Raw genomic sequence first — 24470 nt, forward strand, 5'->3', positions numbered from 1 at the left:
TTTTTGCAGAACAATCTCTCAAATTTATTTCTAGTGATCCTGAAAGGGTAGAGAAGACTTCATAGCTTGACTTTCCCAGCCAAAAAAACACTGTAGTTCATACCTTTCTCTATAACCAAATAGGATGTCTGCATTCCTGCTTGCTGGTATTCCCCCACTTCAGTGTCTAAAAGCCACCAGCCAGGTCTCTGTGGTTTCATTTCAATTGTTCTAAATGAGCCTTGAAAAAAAGGAAATGAAATATATCAGAAATATTTGCATTACAAGGTTGATGTCAGTGACGGTGAATTTTAAACCAAACACCTTCCTACGACCTAATCCAGAAAATTTAAATACACAATGCAATAAGAGCAGTAACTTCCACCAACTCAGTGATTTTTTTTTTTCTTAGCAAGCTAGTTCTAGTTGGAGACTGAGATTGGAATCAAGTAGCCAGATCAAAACCCAACCTTTGCTGATGGTGCACAGTTCAAAACCTTGGCTGCCTGTACATAACAACAGATATCTGCATGTTAACTACAGTGCTGAACAGTGTAGTGAACAGTGTTTATTACATAATGCAGGGATGTGAAGTCTGTGGTGCTGGTTATGATTCTTACTCTGGCTGTGCCAGTGTGTTGTTCCAGTAATGAAAAGAAGCCAAAAGTAGAAGTAGGAAAATTAGAAGTATGGGCCCTCTCTGCATGCCCCAGGAGTGTCAAGGATTGAGCAGGAAGCAGATATGGTTTCAGTTTCTTGATGCACTTTTTAGAAAGCACAGGACATGTCCTCATTGCTTTTCTTACATTCCTAGTTGCTGCAGACAATTCTTCAGGTAATTCCAGCTAATTCTGGTTCACATTTTAACAAAAATATGTAGATTTCACAGTGAAAAGCACTACCTTAAAAATAATGAAATGAAATAGTGAATAAACTACCCCTACTGTTCACTAAAACTCCTAGTATTCCAAGCCAGTCCCATTATTTTGATCTCATTGCTGTCTGTTTTTTCCTTGAACCCTTGTAGCTGGCAATACAAGCTTCATAAGTGCTGTTGATTGCACACTGGCACTGCTGACGGTGATGAGACAGAAGACTTCATCCTGCAGTCTAATGAATACTTACAGCCTATTTCTCCCTGGAGAAAGGATAAGAATTCTCCTAGGGCTCACAGTTGTTCTTTCTGTTCTGTATCACTTACCCGGACGTTAAAACCCCCAAACTCTCACCATATGGAGACCTTTAAATTGGTGTGATAATGACAGACCGCAAAGGTCACCCCTTAGAACTTACTCTGCTCTGATGCTTACCTGGGAGCAGAGTGTATGTACCAAGCTGATGCTCTGGCTCTCCTTGTTCTATGAAAGTCTGTCCATGAAAATGAACAACATGAATATCTTTTGGCCCACCCATATTCATCAAGTGCCATCGGACTGTTTCACCTTCATACATCCTCAAGCCTTGCAAATTGTAGGTAATCCCATTAATGGCTGAAAAAAAGATTGTTAGTCAGGAAAACTGCCCACAAAACTGGTCTCAAAGTACTAGAAACTAATTATTGAAATTACCAAAATATTTAATGAAGCAATGCGCTTGGGAAAACCATATTTTTTGTGCAACACACTTTATGGTCTATGTACATCAATACAGAAAATCCAGGGAGCTCACCAGAAGATTTGAGAATAGCTTGGTAGCAACATGACAGCCAGGAAAAGATTTAAATGTAAGATGGGAATATCGGGCCCAAAAGAAAGGGCAGCTATCCAAAACTCTTTCTGCAGCTCCCAATTCCACAGGCACAACTGACATACCTCTATATCCACAGAGGGGTGTATGAAGGGCTGTCCTACAGCTGCTTTAAATTCCTCATTAGAACTACCTGATTTGTCAAATTATTAAAATATTGTTAAATTTCTTGCAAGAAGTTGTCAGGGTACTAGCTTCTTATTGCAAAGAAGACCTCTTTGTTTATTTTTTTCTTTTAATATGGTAGGAATATGTATCCGAATACAATAGAGAAGTTTTCTGTTGAAAGTTTCAGTCTAATATGTCCTTTCTTAATTTTAATAGCAAATTTCCCATCATTGCTAATTTTTACATGTAAACCCATGACTACTATGGGTACAATGGATAACAACAAAAAAAAAATACACATAACTAATATGTGGGATTTACGCATGTTGAAAAGAACTGTGAGTTGAGATACTTCCCGACACCTTTCCCTCTATCCCAATAAACTGCATATTTGGGAAAATGAAATAAGTACCATAAAATTTGTGGCATTGCTGCATTTCTCGTGTCTTCTCATTACAAGGCCTTCCAGAATGTTTGTCAAAGTACCAGCTTTTCTCTTCATCAAAGACCATAAAAAGCAAGAAGAAGTCTCGGGTATACGTTCTGCTGCTGTTTGATTTGCTGAAGGATCCTTTTTCACAGATCAGTATTGGCCCAATCAAACCAGACTGAATGTCTTTCTCCTAGAAGGTAATAAACTCATGTTTAAAGGTATTTGGATTTCCCAAAAGATGTTAAAAAAACCCTATAGCACTCTGCAGGAATGCATCAGCCCATAAAAATACAAAGTAAGGTCCTAGAATTACTGCTCCCTTCTATCTTTACTCTCCCCTGCTCAGTCTACCAGAGTTGCCCAGTTCAAAGTCTTCCATACCTTATCTCCTGCTTTAGCTGAATGCAAGAGATTAAACATCAGATGGGAACATTAAGCCCAAAAGAAAGGACAGCTATCAATAAATGTGTTCTGCAGCTTGCACTTCTACAGCCATGCATCATTTGGAGATACTCAAAACCCAGATGAACACTGGTCCTGGACAAACTACTCCAGCCAACACTGCTTGAGTTGCAGTGGTGGACTGAATGATCTCTGGTGATGCCTACCAACACAAGTGTTTCTATGATTCTGTGATCAACCCCAGCAACACCACCACTTCTATTTTCATTCCCTTACCAGGTTTAAATCAGAGTAGTAGATCCAGGACCGACAAGCTGCTCCTGACTGCAAAGGGCCCGATCGCTGGCTTGCGTACCATACATATATGTAGCTGTTATTTGGCTGAACTTCATCTTCCTTAAACCAAGCAGTAGATTCATCATCATAAACGCTTCCCTCAGAGGACTTTTCATAGAGGACTCCATGGGCATGGAGGGAATATGGTCTGGATGCCAGATTCTTAAAATGAACCTAAAAAACCCAAAATATATTCTGTTCATCAAACTCAGGCCTGAAGTCCCAACACACTAAATTCCCATGACCTCAAACCAGGTCAAGATTTGCATAAAGATTACAGGCTACATTGTACATGGAAAAGCCACCAGAGAGAGCTTTTGACATCTCCATGCAGTCTCCACCTTTGAAGCAGGTAGTTAATGAAAAATCTGAAAGCACATGTTTAGCTCCCTGTCTTCCAACAAGGTGAGGCTCCCAGCACATTTACTGCTTCCCCTCATACCTGGAGCTGCTTAATTACTGCCCTTAGTTAGCAGGGAAATGGGGAGTTTCTGCCTCTTAGCTTTCCTGCAGACATTACAATATAGTAACTCTAGACCTCTGTATGTATCATTCTTGCTGAAATCTGTGCTTCCCAATTGTCCCATAGAAACACCAGGATGGTGTTTATTTACCTCTCCTTAGAGAATAATGCTCCCAAGCTACACAATCTTTTTCTTCTCTTACTTATGATTTAAACATAGTTTGGTGAGTTCCTATTGCACACCACTCCTACTGAAATAAGCAGAAAGCACTGAGATCTATTCTCCTTATCTAAGTCCATCGTTGTGTGTTGGAAGACTGGATGAAGAAGGATGAGAAATTTTACAGCAGTCTGCTTCCTAATGCAAATATACCACAGTGTCACCAGGGACATGGTTCCTCTTCATCCTTGTTGATAGTTCTAATAAAATCCTGCACACTTACACAGCAAAAGTTTTTAGAGGAAATTATATATTTTCCCAAAAAGTTTATAATATTCTTGAACACATATGTACTAATTTTTGAGTTTAGAAAACTCATTTTTCATTAACTTTAAATGTAAATCTTATTTTACAGTAGATCAATGAGCCAGTATTTAGTGCTGGGAAACATAAGAAAGAAAAACAGAATTTAATTTGCTGCAGACAGGAGAGAAAAAAGATGTGTTTCTTTGAAACACATCACACTGTTCACAAGTTCACAGTGCAACTCGTATCTTTGAAAACTGTTTCCCCTTCATTGTATTTTAAAAATTTGTGGTATTTTTAGATCCATTATGTCACTCTCCAAGATCACTGTAAGAATCTTTCCTGCACACACAATCAAAACATTGACCTACTAAGATAACATCGTCCACTTCAGCCCGAATAACTGGCCCCAGGATGCCAAGATGTTCTGTATATTCATCTTCATCCTGAAGAGTCGAAAAGGTACTGTCTGTATAGCTCTGGAAAATCACCTTATGTCTGCTGCCATCTTTACAGGTTTTGTCATTCCTCATTGCACTGAAAGGAAAACCCCAATTAAAATCCCACACAGGGAATCAGAAATATTAGCTTTGATAAAACCTGAGAACTCATACAGCAGAAACATTTTAGAATTCTGTGAATAGAAAGAATAAACACTCAAACGCCTTCAAACTGTGTCAAGGAAGGTTTAGATTGGATATTAGCAAAAATTTCTTTACTAAATGGGTTGTTCAGGGTAGTGGTTGAGTCCTGGTCTCTGGAAGTGTTTAGAAGATACGTGGATGTGGTTCTGAGGGACACGGTTTAGTGGTGAACCTGGCAGTGCTGGGTTAAAGGTTGGACTCAATGGCCTTAAAGGTGTTTTCCAACCTTCTGTGACTCTACAAAATGAGTGTCAGATGGTTCTGAAAATCACGGCTTGCAACATTTAAGCAATTCAAGTTCTACAGGTATATAAGAGATCCCTCAACCATTTGGTAAACTATCCCTAAAAAACTCCAACAAGTCTCTCAAAATCCATCTAAGCCTTATCTTCCTTTTATTCTTAGCCTTAATAATCTTAATTGGAGTTTGGCTGAGTGTAGTGAGCCTATCACCTACACTGTACTGTCTCTCAGATCTTTACATCTGATAATACCTGCATTTTGCATCACAGATCTGGTGTGGTAAAATAAGTTTTTAGACATTCAAACTGTTGTTCAGGTCTTAAATAGAAGCATTGAAATGCTATTATAATTACCTACAAATCTTGCTTTATTATAAATTCTGCAAAATCAAAAAATGTAATCTAAGTTCATAGAAGAAATGCTGGGTTACAGCTCTTCAATACACTGAAACAGGATATGCCACGAGCTCTGTTAAATTCACTGGAACTATGAAGATCACACCAGCTGAGGATGAACACCTCTGGAGAGACCTATATAGGGGTCTAAGCATAAAAAAGTTCTTGATTTTGCAAGTGCCCAAAGAAACTGTCTTGTTTCTGCTATTTTTGGAAGTGCCATTTATATGGACTGAGATAAAGCAGGAGTAAGTAATGAAAAAGTGTTATTTTTATTTCCATCAAATTAAATGAAAATTCAGTTTGAGAAATAATTTATGTTTGGAGATTCATTTTGCATAATGAAAACATTCTTGCTCCTGTTTTGGCTGCTTTTGATAAAAATCCAAAGTTGTGCAAGTTTTGGTTCAGATTTTTGATGAAAATGACAAGGAATTCTATGCCTTGTTGGGTGAGCACTGATCCTAACCTGTATCAATTAAGAGATTAAGAGAGTGAATTTTTAGTACAGTGTTTCTCTCAGTATATTCCCACATATTCTTTGCTGTGGCACAGTAGCCAGTCTTGCCTGTCAAAATGTAAGGAAATCCTTCAAACCTAGGATTCAGTCACCTTCTGATTTCTCTAAGCAGCAGTAGCAACAATAATACTTTATTCAGCTTTGTTTTTACTCTGAATATAAGGCAGTCACCAGTGTGGTTAAAAAACTTGCAGCTTTCATATAATTTTTAATACTGCAGTCTTGTGAATTTGTAGAGTGCTGCTATCCCATTTTCCAGCAGAGAACTGAGACACCAGAACCATTTCCTGCTAGTGCTAGAAACTGATTTCATCCGCCTATAAGCACACCCCATTCTAGATTCCATCAATTAGTCCATTAAATTCCTGGAAAGACTTTGCACAAGGAGGCCTCTGTTCTGTGTACACATACCAAGAACAGAAGCACAAAGTAAAACATTCAAGTATAACAAAACAAGCTGCAAGATTCCCTCTTATAAAACTCCAGGTGAGTTTTATAACTGATGTATTAAAGACTGTTACTAATGAGTCTACCAAAGGGGGGTTAAGAAAAAAAAAAAAAAAAAAAAAAAAAAGAGTTCTTAGCTGTGCTGTGCTTGATTACAGCGATCTCACTCTGATATTTCTAAGGGGTGTGAGTCTCCTGCAGAAAATACTTACGGTTCTGCCACTGAAATGTCAGAAATCAGATGCGTATTACAGACGCTTTTAATTTTATCAACATGTGAATCAACATTCTGCAAGGTTTCATGATGGTGTGCCAAATGAAAGCAAATGATTTAGGCAAACCTTTTCTTATATCCTGCATAGTTCCAGCAGACTTCTTTAGCTGCAATGTAGTATCTCCTCTTGTTGCCTCTGCTGCGCAGGTAATGCTCAGCAATGTCATCCGGGTCACGCTGCCTACTGATGTTCACCTTGGGGTCTGTCATGTAGGGGTCATCAAAGCTCACATAATGGTACTCGTACTCCCCACCCGAGCTCTCATCGCTGTAGGATTCTCCTATCACGTAGTCGTAGTCTCCATCTGCTCGGGGAAGGCCGATGGTGATGGATGGCCTGAACTGCTGCGGGGTGAGGCTGTCACCCAGCGACTCTCCTTGCCTGCCTCTGCTCACATCCACCCTCTGGCTGCCCTCGCTGCCTGCCCTGGTGGTGTCTGTGCAACACGGCACTGCTGTGTGGTTGGTCCCGCCTGGAAGCAATGCACGGCCAAACCCTGCTACAGAATTGCTAGGCTTTTTGGGGTTTCTACTCCTTGGGCTCAGCAAGTAGGTAATTTTTGTATCTTCCTTCTTTCTCCTTCGGATCTTGAAGGTTCCAGACAAAGTCACGGTATCATTGTTGTTTCCCTCCTTTCCTTTATGAGTTGGGTGCATGTGGGTCCCTTTCTGGTTTTCCCCCATTAGATGTGAGAACCCTTGATACTTCTTCATATCCTCCTTATTTATGGATGCTGTACCATTTCTGCCATGATGATTTAACTTACCACCAGCAGATTTATCTAAGCTTGCCTCTAATCCCAGATTCATCTTTGCAGATACCAAATTCCATTCCTCACTAGTCATTTTAGATGAATATTTCCCAGCCCCAGGCAATGATGCTTCTAGTAAGTTCTTCACTACAGCAGGGCTAGAATTAGGGCTTGTATTGTCTAACATATATTCTAAAGAAAAAACATCTTCTGGTTTATTTTTGGATATCCTGGGTTCAGAAAGGCCAGATGCATTAGACCTATCTCCTACTATGAGGTCCAAATCCAGTGTCAAGTTAACTGTGTGCATGACGTTTTCCATCTTCTTTCCCTCCTCTTCCAGATCATCATCATGTTCATTTGGCAGTTGGCCAGTTCCCACCATGGCTTCATTGGATGTGTTTTCTGTATGATGCACAGAAAGAGGCACATCAGTCTTGCCAGAAAATGAGACATTTTTATTTCGGACATGATTTAGAAGGGTATTCATCTTTTGGACAGAGTAAAACTTAATGGCCAGTGAGCTTCGCCTTTTCCTTCTCTGGTTAGTGGTATAATTTCCTCTTCCTGGGCTTTGCTCTTGATGTTTTTCTGGAGAAGGTTTATTGTCATTTCCACCAGCTGGAAGCTCTTCTGCAACATTCACTGGGCCTTCCCCATTGCTCAGCAAGTGTTCACCTGCAGACATATTACTGTGAGCTATTTCATAGCTGCTTTGGCTTCTATTCTCAAATACCAAGTCAGCTTCTCCATCACTCATGGTAGCTAAAACTAAATCCTCTTCTGCTGTGATTGATGTGTGATTTAACTGGAATGTTTCAGCCTTGCCTGGGGGAAGAGGAGTGATATGAGTTTCTAAGAACTTAGAGTTGTTTGTTGTTCCACTACTATTTATAGCTGTCAGACCTGAGCCAACTGCCACCTCAGAACTCGTAGCATCAGTGTCTTCATACTCCTCCCAGGCCAGGGCTGTAAGATTCTGTTTTTCTTCATCACCTGCTGCCATTCTTGAGCCTCGGATGGAGTAAAAAGAAGCCAGGTAATCCTGGTAATCTGATTCCTCCTTGTTTTCCTCATTTTCTTGCACATCTTCCTCAGCTGAAGTGGTAACAGCCTTTCTTTCAGCCTTGGTGGGACTTAAAGCCACAACATCAAATGTTTCATCTTCCTCATAGTCACATTTAGCATCCCTGAATCTCAGCCGCATGCCGTAACTCATTTCTGGGGTGCCCCAGGATGCCAAAAGCCAAGTGCCTGCAATTGAAATAAAGGTGTTATGAGACTGGACAGTGTTTGTCACACAAGTGGCCAAGGCAAATAGTTGGTGTTGCTTCTACAGCACCTGCTATAGAAGACTGCTAATCTTGACCTGGGATATTCATGAGCTCTCACTAGAGTGAAAAATAGTTATTAAATGTAGACAAATAGGAGCATGTATAAATAAATCTAGGAGATTGAACTCTTTTCAATAGATTAAACTGTAACTAGAACCTGAATCCAAAAGTAACCCATGAAAGAGATGGATATGATAAAGAAAGAAACAAATTAAAGGATCCAATGTTTAGATCCAAGAGTGAGACTTTTCAAGATAAAGTTTCAATTTTATCCTGTCTTTATGGGTGCATGCACTGCTACATTCTGAGCAGAGCAAATACATTCTGAGGCAATGTTGGCAAACACAGTATTTTAAAAGCTTTTGAATAAACCATGCATGATCTTTAGTAAGTATAATAAGAATAAAGCAATTTGAATTTCCAATCTGACACAAGCTATTAAACTGCCAATCTGAGGCATCTCAGATTAATTTAAAGGTTTTAATAATTCCTCCAAAACCTTGTCACAAGGTAAGTTCTTGATTGGAAACTAGAAACTTCAGAGAAGAAAATAAAATCTGTTTCCCTAAAAAACATCAGATCAAGTTCTTTGCTTGTTAAACCTTGCTTTTGGAGTGAGCATAAATGACAGAATAGACAGAAGTAACACCCTGATAAACAGGTTTTTTTTTATTAAAAAGGTCACATACAATTCTGCCTGTATTGATCGGCTTTGAATGACCTGCACAGCTTTCCTGATTTCTAAAACCAGCAAATTTATCAAAGAAAATATGGCCTAGATGGAAAGAATAGACTGCATACCAAAATCAAACAAAAATACAAGTTTATTACTGGGGAAGTTTACATGAAGTCTAATAGTGTTTTAATGATTCCCTAGTCTTGAGCAATACAAGCCACTTAAACATTTTTAAGTTATAAGGTCTTGATGCTGTACAATACATAAAATATATTTATTTTAAAAATAAGATATTTTAAATGGGATAAAGATACTTAAACCTTGAGAGATTTTAGAATGATCACTCAAAGTGGACAGACTTCAATGACAAAGAATCTGTCCTTTTTGGAAGTAATGCCTTAAATGTGGACTACATGGGTTGTGATGGCCCCTCTTCCAAGACACAGTGTTAATTCTAGCTAGACATTGAGATGCATCCCACAGTCCAGTGACCCAGTTCAAGCAGGCAGACTTTACTGCTGTTCAATAACCACAAGACCAAGGTTAGGTGTAGCCATTTTACCCATTAATGACCAGCAGAATTTGACAGTTTCAGCCCATTTTAGACTGCTCAGAATAGACAAGAATGTGGCAAACCTGGAAATCATACAGTGGAGTTGATACCAGTTACCGAGAAGAATCTTGCCTTAAAATTATCATTACTAATCCCAGTATTAATTGTGAAGTGAAAAAAAAAAAAAAATCACAAAATGACCAACAAAAAGAACCTCAGTACAGCATACAGCTAAGCTGGTGTAGCCAGCAAAACTCCATGCACATGACTTGCACTGGGGAATGATTCAATGTTTTCTAGCACTGTGTTTATCAGAAGAGTTTTCTCTCCTATTTATATAAGTCCTTATAGACTGGAGATTAAATAATGTCTTAGAAGAGCTGTCAAGCACTACAGTTCTACCACTTACCACCATTGTCCATTTCCACTGTGACCGATTCTCCGCTCATGGGGAAAAGGCTCAATGTATCCTCATATTTCCCTTGGTACAGAAAAAAGTGTCCAGCAAGGCGAACAGAGACAAGCTCATCATGAGTGCCAACACTGAAAAAGTGCCACTGAACCACAGTATCTCGGCAAAATCCAAGGATTTCACTGCTGTCAGACACATAGCCATTTATTGCTAAAAGGAAAGCAAAGTGTTTATTTTAGAACTTCCCATTCTTTCATGTCAGTGCACTGGACTTATGTTTGCACTGGGAAGAGACTGGCACAGAGCTGAAACCATGGTAATTTCCATCTCTAAAAATATTATCTCTAAGACAGCAGGGTGCTGCATCAAAATTTAGTTAACCCTTGTCTTTGCATCAGGGTCCAGCGCCAGCCTAGTGGCAAGATGTGGGTAGGACTTTTCTCCCTGGCAGCTAGCAATAAAACAAGGGGAAATGGCCTCAAGCTGCACCAGGGGAGTTTCAGGTTGGACATCAGGAAAAATTTCTTCACCATATATGGAGTGTATGACCATTGTAACAGGCTCCCAAAGGAAGCAGTAGAGTCATAATCCCTGGGAGTGTTCAAAAAACAAGCGAATGTGGCACTCAGCAATATGTTTTAGTGGGCATGCTGGTATTAGGTGAGAGGCTGGACTTGATCTTGGAGGTTTTTTCCAGCCTTTCTAATTCTATGACATGTCCTATTTGTGTCCAGTGCCACCTGGCATAGTTAGAAGTTCACTGACTCTCTGGAGGATTCTGAATCACATGTACTTCTGAGAACAAGCAATCACTGAGTGCTCAGGTTCATATAAGCTTTCCTATTATTCATTTCAGTATCCCACTCACTGTGCATTATATTCGAGTTATAGAACTTGGGATCATCCCTTTTAACAGTGGCTGGGTTGCTGCAGTACTCCTTGATGTTATCCTCTAGGTACCAGCTCTTATTTTCATCGAACACAGCAAACACTGCCTGCTGCTCCTCATCTGCCTTTTTCTGAAAGACAATCAACACAGCAGTTACATTTTATCAGCTGATACATGTATTAAGAGCTCAATCCTGCAATCTCTTTCTTACTATGTGAGCAACATAAGCTTCACCAGAGTCCTGGTAAGTGTGATCCAAAGGTTATGGGGAAGGGAGCAGAGGGCTCCAGACTACAATCCTACTACTGCAACCAACCTGCAGTGGAATGCTGAGCAAGCCTCTAGCACTGCTGATGCACAGGTGGTTTATCACTGGGTTCTCTGTAACAGAGACAGTCTTCTGGTTTGACCTGACAAAGCTTCTGACAATTTTTTTTCTCAAGTGATGCTTAAGTCTTTGCCAAGCAAGATTTCAATAACTGGTAAAGAGAAGCCCTCTCCCAGAACGCTCCCACACTGTTTTAGATTCATTGTTGCTCTAGATTCATTGTGCCTGAGATTGTCAGGTGCTGTGGAGCTGTCTCTGTTATAGAATGGAAGCAGGTCAGATATGAACATCTTCAGAGTATGAAAACATAATAGCAGCTGGAAAATTTATTATCAAGTCTAGAAATAGACTTTAAAGTCTGGCTGACCTTTTGTTGACCTTTCTTAGTGCTTGCTAAGAAACACCGTTAGAGGACCGTTTCTTCAGGAGCCTATTGGTTTAACTGCCCTCCACAGAACAGTCCTCTCAGGGAAGTAAAACTAAATTCAGTGTAGAATAAATAGTATTATTTGAGTAAAATCTGCCCAAACAAGTTACCTGCACACCCTTTTGCGTCAGTGCTTCACTTTTACAAATCAGAAGTGGGCCAATCAGTCCAGAGGCTATATCTCTCTCAATATTTACAGCACTATGATACATCCTTGTAATACATTGTGCATCCTGTGCAGTGGGTTGGTCTGTTTTAGCAATCTTCCACTCATAAGTGTATGTATTCCCTGGTTCAACTCCTCTACTCTGGGTGCCATTGCCTAAGGAAAAACAAGAATAGTAATGATACAAACTCAGAGCCAAATCTTAATATCAAGCTGCACCTTCTAATGACATTAGTGTAGTTTGGCCATTAAAAGATACCTTGAGATGACTGAAATTCAGCAAGAACTAAAATCACAAACAAGAACAGAAAACTAACACAACAAAGAGGGTATTTGTCTCTGCTTTGCAGATAATACCTTGGTTTCTCTATAAGGCAACACAACAGGTAAGCAGAGGCAGAGCACAGAACTGAGGTCTCCCAGTCATGCACATTCCCAGCCACAGCACCTCCTTCAAAGCAACAAAACCATCCATAACAGTTAGTGATGTGCAAAAATATATTTCACAAATTTTTTACTTGTGGGATCCAGAGGATAATCAGCTCCTTCTGCATTCTTTGCAAGTGTCACTCCATGGAAATAAATGCTGTAGGGTCGACTGGCCTTATTTTTGAATACAATCTACATTGATAGGCAAATGAAAAAAAAAAAAAATTAGGATTCAACAAATCCTTGTCTGAATACATAATGAAGCTACCACTACAGTAGAATTTGCACCTGGGCTTAGCCCAGAAAGTGCCAGAAAGGCAAAAGGGTGTCTTAAGTATTGTTTGTTATACAGACCCAAAGAATAATTGCTGTTACCATTCTGCTGGACTTTGTAGACCCCAGTGAGTGAAGTTTAGCTGCTTACAGCTGGGCTCTGGAAGGTCTAAAAAGAACACTTGTTCTTCTAGTTACTAGGCACACATTATCTCTGGAAATATGAAGTTACTGACTGAAGTTCTCAAAAACCTTCAATATGGGAGAAAAAAAATTTAAAACCAAAGCTTGTCCCAGATTCCAAGACTCAGAGGGGATACATAAGGAAAAGGCAAAATTTCCTGCCTATTCTTGACAAAATCACGATTGAAAAAAAAAAAAAAAGAGAGAAAAAGAGAAAAGAAAAAAAGGAACGTGCTAAGCTCAAATATAGAGCCTCAGAGTCATGGTGGAAATTATAGAAGTTAAAGGTTATGGAACTTTGTGGTGCATCATTAAATGACAACAGAAAGACAAGTGGATGTTGTAATGCAAGTATTTTGTAGTGTCATGGTATAACCTCATGAAATAACATTTGATCAAGGAAACTGAGTACCTTTGTCTAAAACAGCTGGAAAAAACATTAGCATAAGAAACAAGAGGCTCATGAAGTTCAGCCTCACATACAAATCTCCTCAGAAGTCCACCCAGGTCTAGGGTTTTTTTCCCATTTGGACCAGTATACATATACCAGTCAACATATATTTTACAGAGTGTGACTGAAGCATGTTTATGTTGTAAAATAAAGCACAATCATGGAAACTATAGAAGGAACACTGAAAAATGCAAGCTAAACACTATTACTTATGATCATACTTTTTAAAAGGGCCAGTATTTAGAACATTAGCTATATTATTTGAAAGACAATAAAAATCAAACTAGTTCCTCTGTATCTCTGCCTCAATGAAAAACATGCTATAGTATAAATAATCTTTGTATTTGTGTTACTTACTCTGACTTTATCATTGATTTGAGCTCTGATAATAGGGCCCAAGATTCCAGTTTGCTTGGGACGAGGATTTTCCAGACGTTTAGTAAAGCTGGCATCAGTATATTGTGTAAATATAGCCTTTTTATACCTTTTACCTATGAGATTGGAGAAGTTGTCCAAGTGTTGTGATTTATAGTGTCTTAAAAATAAAGGAAAAAAAATTATCAACAAAACTTGAATAGTAGCATCTGTTAAAATACAAAAATAGTATTCAAGCAACTGGTAGAAATCCACTGCTTGAAAACAAATCCAAATCCTAAAGTTACCTAAAGCTTTTCATCCCGAACTCTAACCTAAATTATGTAAGAAGAATCTTAGATCTTTACTTGCATTTTGGTATTACATATGACCAATTAATATCAGAGTTTACATTTAGTAGTGTACACACAAGTATGAAACAATCTGAAGCAGCAGGTACGCTTTCAAGGTAAGACAGAAATCACTGTTTTCCTTTTTCAAAGGCCTAGTTGAGCATGAATTTAAAAAATCAATTTGCTCACAGTAGCAAAGACTCCAGGAGAAATAGGAACACAGACTTAACACAACACTTGTATGGTGCACAGTCAGGCATCATACAAGTAAGTACTGTTACACTGAGGTTTCAAATATTAAAATTGTTAATGTTGAGAGAAAAAACTAGAATAAACACTTGGAATTTACACAGAGTAACATGTTTGCTGTCACTCACAGTTCAAAAAAGGTTACTGAAAAGGGATAAATTCTGGAGTTTTGAACAAAGGAAGAAAGATCAAAGCACTGAGGTGGTTAAGTAAGGCAGTGTGACTGTCAGGAAAGATATAAAAGTTTGTTCTGTGCAGTTCAAGAGCACATAAGGGAAGCAAATCATGACAAAGGACAATGAATTGTGCAAACACTGTATTTCTAAGGAGGCATATGAAACTATAACCCTTACAGAATAAGGAATTCGTTTTGTTCTGCTTAAATTCTTAATGATTCATATGAGTGTCAGTTTGTAAAGGCTTGTAAAGACACAAATAGCAATGAGGAACTGACAGATTGGAAATTTAGCCCCACAGTGCACTGTGCACTATGACATCATGTATGTTACAGTATTCCTTCTATTCCTTCTATTTGTCTTAAGTTGAGGAAAATAGCCCAATATGCTTACTTATGCAGATGTCATTTATAGAGAGCTCTTTCTCCTGTTCCCTAAACACTTTATTGTAGTGAACTTCTAAAAACTTTTAATCTCCAGAAATATTCCCTCCCTATCTCAGAATTGATGCTGGAAAGTATTTTAGAAAATAAGCTTGTATGCTACTTTGGACAATTCCTCAGTCATCTCGTTATTTTGGGCTCCCTGTGAGAGAAAAAAATAAAGTGTCCACTGTTGGGCTTCTCAGTGAAGAAAGTCACTGAAACTGGCTAGAGTCTAGTGAAGGGCCACCGTGGTGATCAGCGAGCCAGAGCACTTGGCATAGAAGCAAAATTCCAGTTTCTTCAGTCATGCAAAGACATAGCTAAGGGAGCATCTTATGTTTAACCTCAACTATCAAATTGACATTATAGAGAAAGCAGGACCACATGCTTCTCAAAGCTGCATAGTGAAGAGACAAGACACAATGGACACAAAGTGCGCCATGAGGAAGAATGTTTACATACAAGGAAAAACTTTTTCACTGTGAAGTTGCAAAGGTGCCAAGAGAAGCTGAGGGGTCCCTGTACTTGGAAACAATAAAAATGCAACCACATAGAGTCCAGTGCAACTTTGCTGTTGGATACCAAGAGGTTCTTTCCAGCCACAATTATCCTGTGATTTCATGTTAACATTCCCTGTTATACTGACAAACTATTATTTTACCTATCAAGGGTGTCTGGAATACTTGGGGCATAATCCCAGGTAACTTCTTCTGCAGCAATGAAATAGTCCCAGGTTTTGACCATAAGGCGTTCTCTATAGGAGAGACGATTCTTCTTCACCTCTTTGTCCCCACAGTCCCTTACAGTGAGGTAACCGTGCATTCCAGCTAATTGAGAGGAAACAGGACCATAGTGATTTCCCATCTGAGGAACTCTTACCACTTCAGCTGTTTTTCTACCCCCAAAAGATATCTCCATCTCTTATAAAAAGTTATTTTTCTCATTCTTTAAAATAGAATTCTGATTATTGCTGAAAGATACCACTTTCAAATGATGAACAGAAAATAGTTTCATCACATTGAAGTACCCTTAGCTGAAAGTACTCAGTTTCTCAGGAAACAGATAGTTTCTTACTAATTTTATAGTGGTGGTTATCTGAACAGTTCACAGAGACTTAGGTACTGGAGTATTGAATCACTGTTGCTCTGTGATGTGGACACTGCAGTAAAGGTGCAGGTAACAACATCTTTCAGTTCACCATGCACTCCCAACAGAATGCCTGGTTCTTGGTCAGTTTCTTAGTGAAATGACAAAACCACTTGAAACAGATTAACTGTACCGTTGCTGCAAAACAGCAGAAGTCACTTGGGACATAGAGAAAGACAGCTTTAGTGGTGCCTAATAACCAGATGTTTCCTTGCCTTGCAGGTGCTTTTGGACAAGAGAAGATATGAGCCACCTTCCTTCCTCAGTCACTGTCATGTTTACGGTGGTTGAGGCTCCTCCCACCAAGTTAACAGCAGAAACTCGGCGATGTTTTTGCTCCATGGACTGGCCATTGATGTGAATGGAGAAGATTTCTGGCTTGGAACTCATTCCTATCAAGTGCCAGCTAATGTTGTCATATGCACAAGCCTCTAAATCTGAAAGAGACAAGAGATTAGGGTTCAGAATACAGGCAAATCATGCAAGTTCCCCATGCACTCTCTGTTTCAGTGAATCTTCACTGAAAACATTAAAAAAATTTTGCTGTCATCAATGTTTGCAACAAGAGGAAATTCCAGGAGCATGTAAATGGAACAGATACCAAAATCATGTGTCAGTGGAAGATAGATGACACTTACCTGCAAGTGACAAACTGACTTATGACAAGCTGGGAAAAAACAGGAAAAAAAAACAGTGCCTTCTTTTGGAAAGCTGACCTGTTCTTGCTTGTGAAGTGAGGGGAAAATAGGGCAGGAAATGCAAAGAACAAAGCAAGGATCTAAGCTAAAGATTGATGTGGTATCTAGTGACAGTAACTACCCTCTTCAATATTTCCTTAAAAAAATCGCCACTTAAGACGGCCTTTTTTTGAGCCCATTTGATCAATGGATGGGAGAGAGATATGAAAGTTTTTTCTTAGGAAAACAACAGAAAAGCACTAGCAACAGAACTGCCCCACTACCATCTTCTTAGTCTTCTCACTTATTTGAGTCTTTTAATGATAACTGACTTTCCACTTTCAGGAAGTTTTACACCCAGTATGTTCTATATGCTGCAAAACCAACAATTCATTTAATCAAATCCCTCTCTCACAATCAGCTTGTTATAAAAAACCAAGGAGTTCATTAATTTTTTTAAAGTTAGTAATCCTTTTATTCAAGCAGAAGTCTTCCTAGAAGTAATCTCATTATTCCTATCAGTAATCTGGTGTGACTTCCTTTCAGCAGCACAGGTTTTCTTGCAGAATTTAGATGCTCACAGACACATTCTAAAAATGGCTGTATCCCATTTCTCCACATTCCCATTCTTGTGCATGAAAAGGAACTAAAGGTAATATTCAGTGTTCATAAATGTTAGTTTTATTTCACATAAGCCAGAACAGTACCTGGTAACATTCCATTAGTATAGCCATTAATTGTATACTTGACTGATGCTGATTTTTGCCAACTCTTGTTTTCATCAAACACACCAAACATCAGTACATATTCCCTGTCAAAATGTTTCTGTGACCCATCCTCATTTAGACTTCCTGTGAAGGAGAAACAACAGGTATTAATCTGAAGCAGAAATAAAGCAGATTTCACATGTAGTTGCATTAATGTATATTCAATGAGCTTGTTTCACCTGTTACCATGTACTGGCTGAGCCTGATCAAAACAAAGCCTTAAGAATGCTCATAATGTGATTTTATTTCTGGAAGTACTTTTGGATTGAGTAACCTCATCCTGAGGTTCACTAAAAATCAAAAGTCTGAAGTATTCCAGAGAAAATAAACATCATGCAATGAATCGTCTCAGACAATTTCTGGCAATGTGCTGCAGAGATCACCTTAAAAAAGGGGAGTGTCAAACACCTTCAGTTCACAATCAGGTGCTGCCCTCTCTTTTCAGACTGTGAGGCAAGGAGAAGAGTGATGGCAGAGTCACCAGCAGTGTGAACAGCACCTTTTAAAGCACTGAGGTCACCAGCACCTTTAAAAAGCTTAAAACTGACCACCCAGCAAATAACATTTACACACGAAAGACTTCAACAGACACTGCTGCACTGGATAGTTACAAGAAACTGTCCTGGGTGATTTTGTGATACAGATGTAATTTCTGTCAAGAAGTAGAATTAATTCTGGACATGTCACACAGAATCGGTGTGATTTTTACTGATTCTTTCTGTAGATTGCTCACGTCAAAAACTTCCAGTTGCTACTTTCAAAATATAATCTGGTCCATCTGGATTGCAAGAATGAAAAACTTGCAGACTTATTGATTATTCTACCTAGCAAAAGATGAAGTGGAAAAAATTATCTTTAATATAATTTTTTATTTATGAGAAGCTACAAAGTTCTGGTTTTCTTCACAAAATAAACTTCTGATCAATAGAAGAATTTATCTACTTGCCACACAAAGAACATTCAGGCAGTGCTTTAACTCAAAAGACCACTTTTTATAAACTTAACCACCTCTTAAATGTGTCAGACTGTGGGGAGCTGACCCCATCCAGCAGCCAAACATCCACTTCAATGCCTCCCCATCCCCAACAGGACAGAAGAGAGAACAGGAGGAACAAAAATGAGAAAACTCCTGGGTCAATAAAGATGGTTCAAAGGTGAAGGAAAGAGGGGAAAACAACAAGCAATGCAGAAGAAATCACTCATCATCTCCCACAGTCTGACTGATGCCCAGTCAGTCTCTCAAAAACAGTCACCTTGGAAGTCAACACCCCTTGTTCTCCCCACACTGTTGCTTCCTTCTCTACCTCCATTTATTGCAGAATGATGTTAATGGCAGAAAATAACCCTTTGGCAAATTTGTTTCATCTGTTCAGATGGGTCCCCTCCAACCTGTTGTGCATCCCCAGCCCACTGTTTGGGGAGATCTGAGCAGGAAAAAGAGAAAGCTTTGACACTATGCAAGCACTGTTTAGCAAGAGCTCAAACATGGCTGGGTGTATTATCAGTGCTATTAAGCCACAAATCCAAAACACAGTGCCATATGAGCTGCTGTGAAGAAACAAAACTCCATGCCAGGCAGACCAAATACACAGGTATATTGCACATCTACTAGACACAGTGCCCAGTCAAAAATCTGTGCTCAGAAATCTTAAAAATATGCATAGTGAGCTGTTTGTCTTTGTTCTAGCCAGAAACATACACCCAAATTTTCTTGAAGGTAATGGTCATGTCAGCCCATCTCAAATCCATATCCTACTCAAGCTCGGAGTGCATGACTTTGAGAAGCCTGTGAAGGAAGTAGTTTCAAAGTATTTGCCCAGATTAGGCAAACCAGCATGCCATAAAATATGCATATACACAAAAACCCAGAGAAAGAAAACCCATGAAAATCAGGAAAATAACAAGTCCTAGATAATACTAAAAGCACCAATCATCAAAAAAATTCAGGAGGAACATAATTAATGCTAATGCAACTCCTTCGAGGTGATAAGAGTAGGTGTGTTTTGCATTAAAATGGGTATTTGTGGGTGAAGAGAGTGTCCCCATACAACCCACACTGAACCAGTGTTCTGTTTACTGTCTGGGAAGCTTTGAGGTCCAAGTCCATGCAGTCTACACAAAATTTTTGACTCAAATCAGGCTAAATAACTCACAGCACGTTCACCACGAGAAGGATATTTAATTTGGAAAAACCTTGGATTTAAGGGACCAGTAAGTAGTTTAAGTACTTTACATGGTGGCATGTGGTTTCAGTTGTGCCTCAAACCAGGGATATGTACCTAGCAGCTATTCACAAGTGCTACAAGACACCAGTTATTAGTGGAGATGGAATTCAATGGTTCAGACTGCTAAAATCTAAAGTCTCTGATCAAATGCAAAAACAATTTTAAGACTTAAAATCTGTTCAAATTTGGACATATCTTCAAATGACTAGCAAAAGACACACTGCTCTACAATTTTATAGCCATGTTACAGAAGAGAGTGTTACAGGTTCTTGATCAGACAGCCTTTAAAACACCATGGGTAAAACAATTATTTCCTGCCTTACTCTCTGAAATGGCCAAACCATTTTGAATGAAGCTTTAGAAAACATTTATTCTTAGGCATGAAATTTGAGGTCATATACTTAGCAGTTAAGCAACTGCAAATGCAACCAGTGCAGGCAAATGTATCTATACATTAATGTTTTCTGCTCATCCTAAAATTATAGGATGGAACTCCATAAAAGCTTTTAAAAACTTTAACATATGAAAGAATGATGTTAAAAAACATTTGTTTTGCACTGCATGTAAAGATGTGAAAAAGAAAATAATATATCTTCTCTCATACATTATAATCTTTGTTAATTAAAATGTATTACCTTATAGTAGTCTTACAGCATTCATTACCTTTCTTACAAATCAGCAACGCTCCAATCAGACCAGAGTTAAAATCCATTGCCATGTTCTCATGAGAATAGTAAGCATAAGTAAGACAAGGAAGGTCAGCTTCTCCTGGACCAACTTCTTCTGATATATCCCATACATATGTGTAGAGCTGGCCTGGAAGTACAGCATCATCTCGTTTTTCTGCAGATGATGTTCTGTCATCATACAGGGAGCCTACCAAGAAAAGAGTCAGTATGGTGGCATGAAGGAAAAGAGCATTTAAAATGCTTGGAATATCTTCCTACAATCAGCTCCAAAAGCTTGGTTTGATATTGTTTATATGATACTTCAGCTTCAAAGAGATAACTCATGATTCCACTCACACATTGTTAAGAGTAGCGTGGGGAGAGTAGCTATTCCACCACCATCCTGTTTCTTAGGGATTAAAGATTTCCTAGAAGTATCATCACTGCCGAAAGATTGGACTCTTAATCAGTCTGACTAGGCTTAGGACAGGATGAAGCTTCAGCCTCTGCTCACTGGTGCTCTGCAGAGGAATGCTGCCCACTCTGTCACCTTTCTAACTGTCTCTCATAAAGCCACTATCTGGGCTGGCAATGCCTTGCTGCCTTAGGCCTTCTGCATACTGCACATCCACACATGGAGGCAGGAATGGCTCGTGTCTGTGCCTGCCATATCCTGATCTGCAATATGACAAAGGGGAGACAGAGAATTGAAATCCAAAGTGCAAAAGGTGCATAAATTAATAAGACAGTCAAACTGAACTGCCCATCACTTTCCAATGAAATGTTCTGTTCAACTCCATTGGATGGATTGGCAAAACTCATTTTGCACCCAGACAACAACCAAAGTCTTGCATGAATTTGTAAACTGTGGGTCAGAGCTCTGACTTAGCACCCAGGGCAGGGCAATCCAAGAAGCATGAACAATCAAACTCACTTCATGCTGGTACAAATATTTTATTGTCCATTTGGTCATAGTTTATCATCTATTTTTGCTGGTCTCATGAGGGTGTGGAGCAAAGCACCACAAAGCTGAGCATTACATTCTGAGTATCAGAACAGCATGATCAGCACTGTTAGGAAACTGTGCTCATAACACTCATATTCCTAGAGTTAAATTGACGAACAAGGAAGGAGCTAACAATGAAGGTGAAGATGCAATCCAGAATCAACAGATATTTGTTACACACAGCTTCACACATTGATCTGGAGCCCTGTCAACATTTCATGCAGTAGTCTATAAGCAAATGAGCAAAACATGGAATTTCTACAGTATTTACCTTCTTCATTTTTGCTGTACACTAGACCTTGGGGATGAATACTGACTGGCTTGTCAGCCATATTTTTAAGGTGAACCACTAAAGTATCTCCCACTTCAGCATGCAGGGTTGGTCCCAGAAGTCCTGTAGTTAGTCAAGATAAAGAAAGAGGAAAATTATGTTCGGTGAAACAAATAATTTTCTCCCCCTTTAGAAAATATTAGCTCTCAAAGTACAAGTCCCAAAATTAACGCAGAGAATGTTAATAACACTGCAATGAAGATTTACCCAAAATAAGGCATATGAGAACTTAAAGCCTATAATGTATATTCCAAAATGTTATAAATTTTGCATCTGACAACTAGTACTTAAAAATCATGGGAAAATAAGGGGAAAAAATTATTTACAGATACAGAAACTCTATTAAAAGATTCATCCTGAGGTTCACTGAAAATTTCTATACATCTTTCACATACAATTTAATTAAATAGTTTTAGAACACAAACATTTTGTAGTTTAAGAGTTTAGAGAAAGGCATCCAAACACATTACTTTAAGGAGGACTCTGAATGCCAGGAGTCACAAAACAAAGAGATCTTTCAATTCCCAAATGTTATCCAAGTAAATAATGGTTTCCACACTGCAAATTTCTTGAGGCATTTCCTGCAAAAGATTTCAAGAGCTTGTATCCCTACTCCCCCTGTTGCAAAAATAAGCAATTGAAAAAGCTGCTAAGACAACTTTTGGCTTGTTAGTCACTTTTTTTGTAAACTATTTTGTGTATATTTAGTTTCAGGCCTTAGGCTCCTTCACAAGGAATTCATAGTGTCATCGCTGTGGCTGTGCCAAATCTAAATGCATGTGGTAAATCTCATCAGATGCTCAAAACGAAGGGAACAACTTTGTATGGCGCAACTGATTTGCAGACAGCCACATCCTCTGAAAGCCCAACGGCCTTTGGAAGCCTCATTCCTGCACTGTAGAGACCTCATGCCCTGTTCATGTGGTTCATGTGCAAAAATGAGCGGAAAAATACAACCTTGCTCAAGTTGCCACTGGCTTTGAAATAAGAAACAAATGAAAATACCCAGAACATTTCATTCCTGTTTACCTGTAAATGTATTTGCTGGTTTTTCTTTTTTAAAATCCACTTCATATTCTCTGTAAGAAATTTTCTTAAATACAGGACCTGAATGTTCCAATCTGAAACCAAGAGTTACAAAAAATATTGAAAGGACAAAGATTCTCAGAGATGCCATTGCTGTTTGATGGAAATCTCAAAAAATGAATCTTGGAAAGATATTTAATCACTTGCACATTTTGTTGAAGGTAAAGCACACAGTCCAACTCTTTGTAGTATCTTCTCTTCTCCCTCTTACTCTGTTGAATTAATGATGTTCCCAAACCAGATAATGTCATATAGGGCATCCAATACCCATACCTAGAACAGTTCACCACTGATTTCACTGGTGGTTTTTATGGGTCCTTTTGATTCTACTTAGGCATAAAAATGCCTTTGTTTTGTCCAAGACACAGGAAGATGTTTCAACAATATTTAACCTAGAAAGTATCTGACAAGACAGAGTGAAAGAAACCTGAATTTCTGTTTGCTCAGCCCTATGTTTGAACTTTAAGACTCACCAGAAGGGTTTTACAATAGCATTAACAGCAAGCTCCTGTCACAGGAATGACTCTGAAGGCAAGTACAAAGCTGTTCTCTGACAACAGCTAAGGATACCACAGCAAGTTAGGAAAGGAGACTGCAAAGTGCCCTTAGTCTTTTTAAATAAACAATTTGGCACACCCAGGTGACCACATGTTTTCTTAGAAAACAAGCAGAAGGAAACCAGCAAACGACACTTCTGCAATGGAAATAATGACGAGAAGAGGGATGAAAGGATAACTGCCCTTCACATTTATTGGTTGATTTACTCTAGTAGGTATGACGACTGAATCCAACAGTAATTCCACTTGTTCTCTTTGTAATGCCGTTTCAGGCACATTGGACAGTGAAGAGCTGATGGACTGCTCAAGCATGGGGAGGCTGAGCAGAGAGAACCCACTTCAGTGACATCCACAGTCCATAAGGGGGAGATCTCTTTTGCAAGAGACCTCTTGTAAATTCCTCCACAACCCTCTCTCACCACAGTAGTCAGGCAGAAGCAATTGGTGTTTCAAATAATTCCCCCCTCCTTAAAGTCATTGATAAAATTTTGTTTAATTCCTTAAGGAGAAGGATAGGATCCATTGACAAGAGCTGCCCTAATCTGGCAATGTTCAAGAGAATAGGCACATGAGACTGCAGGGTAGAAGAGGAAATTTATCAGTGCCAATTAAATAGTGAGGAGGAATTAAATACCTAGTGCACTAACACTTCAGAAATATCACACTACACAAGCAAGTCTAGTTACAGAACTTTTAGGAATTGCAGCAGCAACACTGCAAGATGCACATAAAATACATTTTCAATTTGTGCTGAAGTGCCTTATAAATAAATAGCACTTGTACATAGTAACAAATCTCTGCAAAGATAAAAACAGACACTCAGAGAAATAAGGCGCCCTTTTCTACCCAAAATTAAGAAAATAGTTCAGGAAGAGTCCATTTTCCTTTCAGCCTCTCTTAAATTATTTAGAAATAGAAGCACCAAAGTATCAGATTCTTACACTGCATATAGGCATTCAGCTTCTACTGAAATCAGCACAAGTTACATACTCCAATACCTTTGGGATCAAAGTCATTAACTCTTCCTCAGTGAGTATATTTGTGTTGTGAGGTTTGTTTTTCTATTTTGGATGTGTTTTTTAGTTGGTTATTTTGCTGGGTTTTGTTTGCTTGTTTGTTTT

At 38.8% G+C, this 24470-nt stretch overlaps 1 protein-coding gene across 2 annotated transcripts in view; it reads right to left on the minus strand.

The window, feature by feature from the left end:
- Nucleotides 1-24470, minus strand: part of F5 (coagulation factor V) — a 36793-nt gene that overhangs the window by 7687 nt on the left and 4636 nt on the right. For both annotated transcript variants that reach the window (XM_072924977.1, XM_030265428.4), the window contains 17 exons: nt 22736-22827; nt 21647-21769; nt 20365-20577; nt 17417-17560; nt 16248-16469; nt 15548-15713; nt 13687-13864; nt 12512-12614; nt 11938-12149; nt 11052-11202; nt 10181-10393; nt 6524-8462; nt 4305-4470; nt 2945-3178; nt 2246-2456; nt 1290-1469; nt 104-220 (listed from right to left, as the gene is read on the minus strand). In XM_072924977.1, coding sequence (XP_072781078.1) covers nt 104-220; nt 1290-1469; nt 2246-2456; nt 2945-3178; nt 4305-4470; nt 6524-8462; nt 10181-10393; nt 11052-11202; nt 11938-12149; nt 12512-12614; nt 13687-13864; nt 15548-15713; nt 16248-16469; nt 17417-17560; nt 20365-20577; nt 21647-21769; nt 22736-22827 — 4664 coding nt within the window. The remainder of the gene's footprint in view (nt 1-103; nt 221-1289; nt 1470-2245; nt 2457-2944; nt 3179-4304; nt 4471-6523; nt 8463-10180; nt 10394-11051; nt 11203-11937; nt 12150-12511; nt 12615-13686; nt 13865-15547; nt 15714-16247; nt 16470-17416; nt 17561-20364; nt 20578-21646; nt 21770-22735; nt 22828-24470) is intronic.

This window comes from Taeniopygia guttata, chromosome 1, assembly GCF_048771995.1.
Source record: "Taeniopygia guttata chromosome 1, bTaeGut7.mat, whole genome shotgun sequence".
Taxonomy (NCBI): Eukaryota; Metazoa; Chordata; class Aves; order Passeriformes; family Estrildidae; genus Taeniopygia; species Taeniopygia guttata.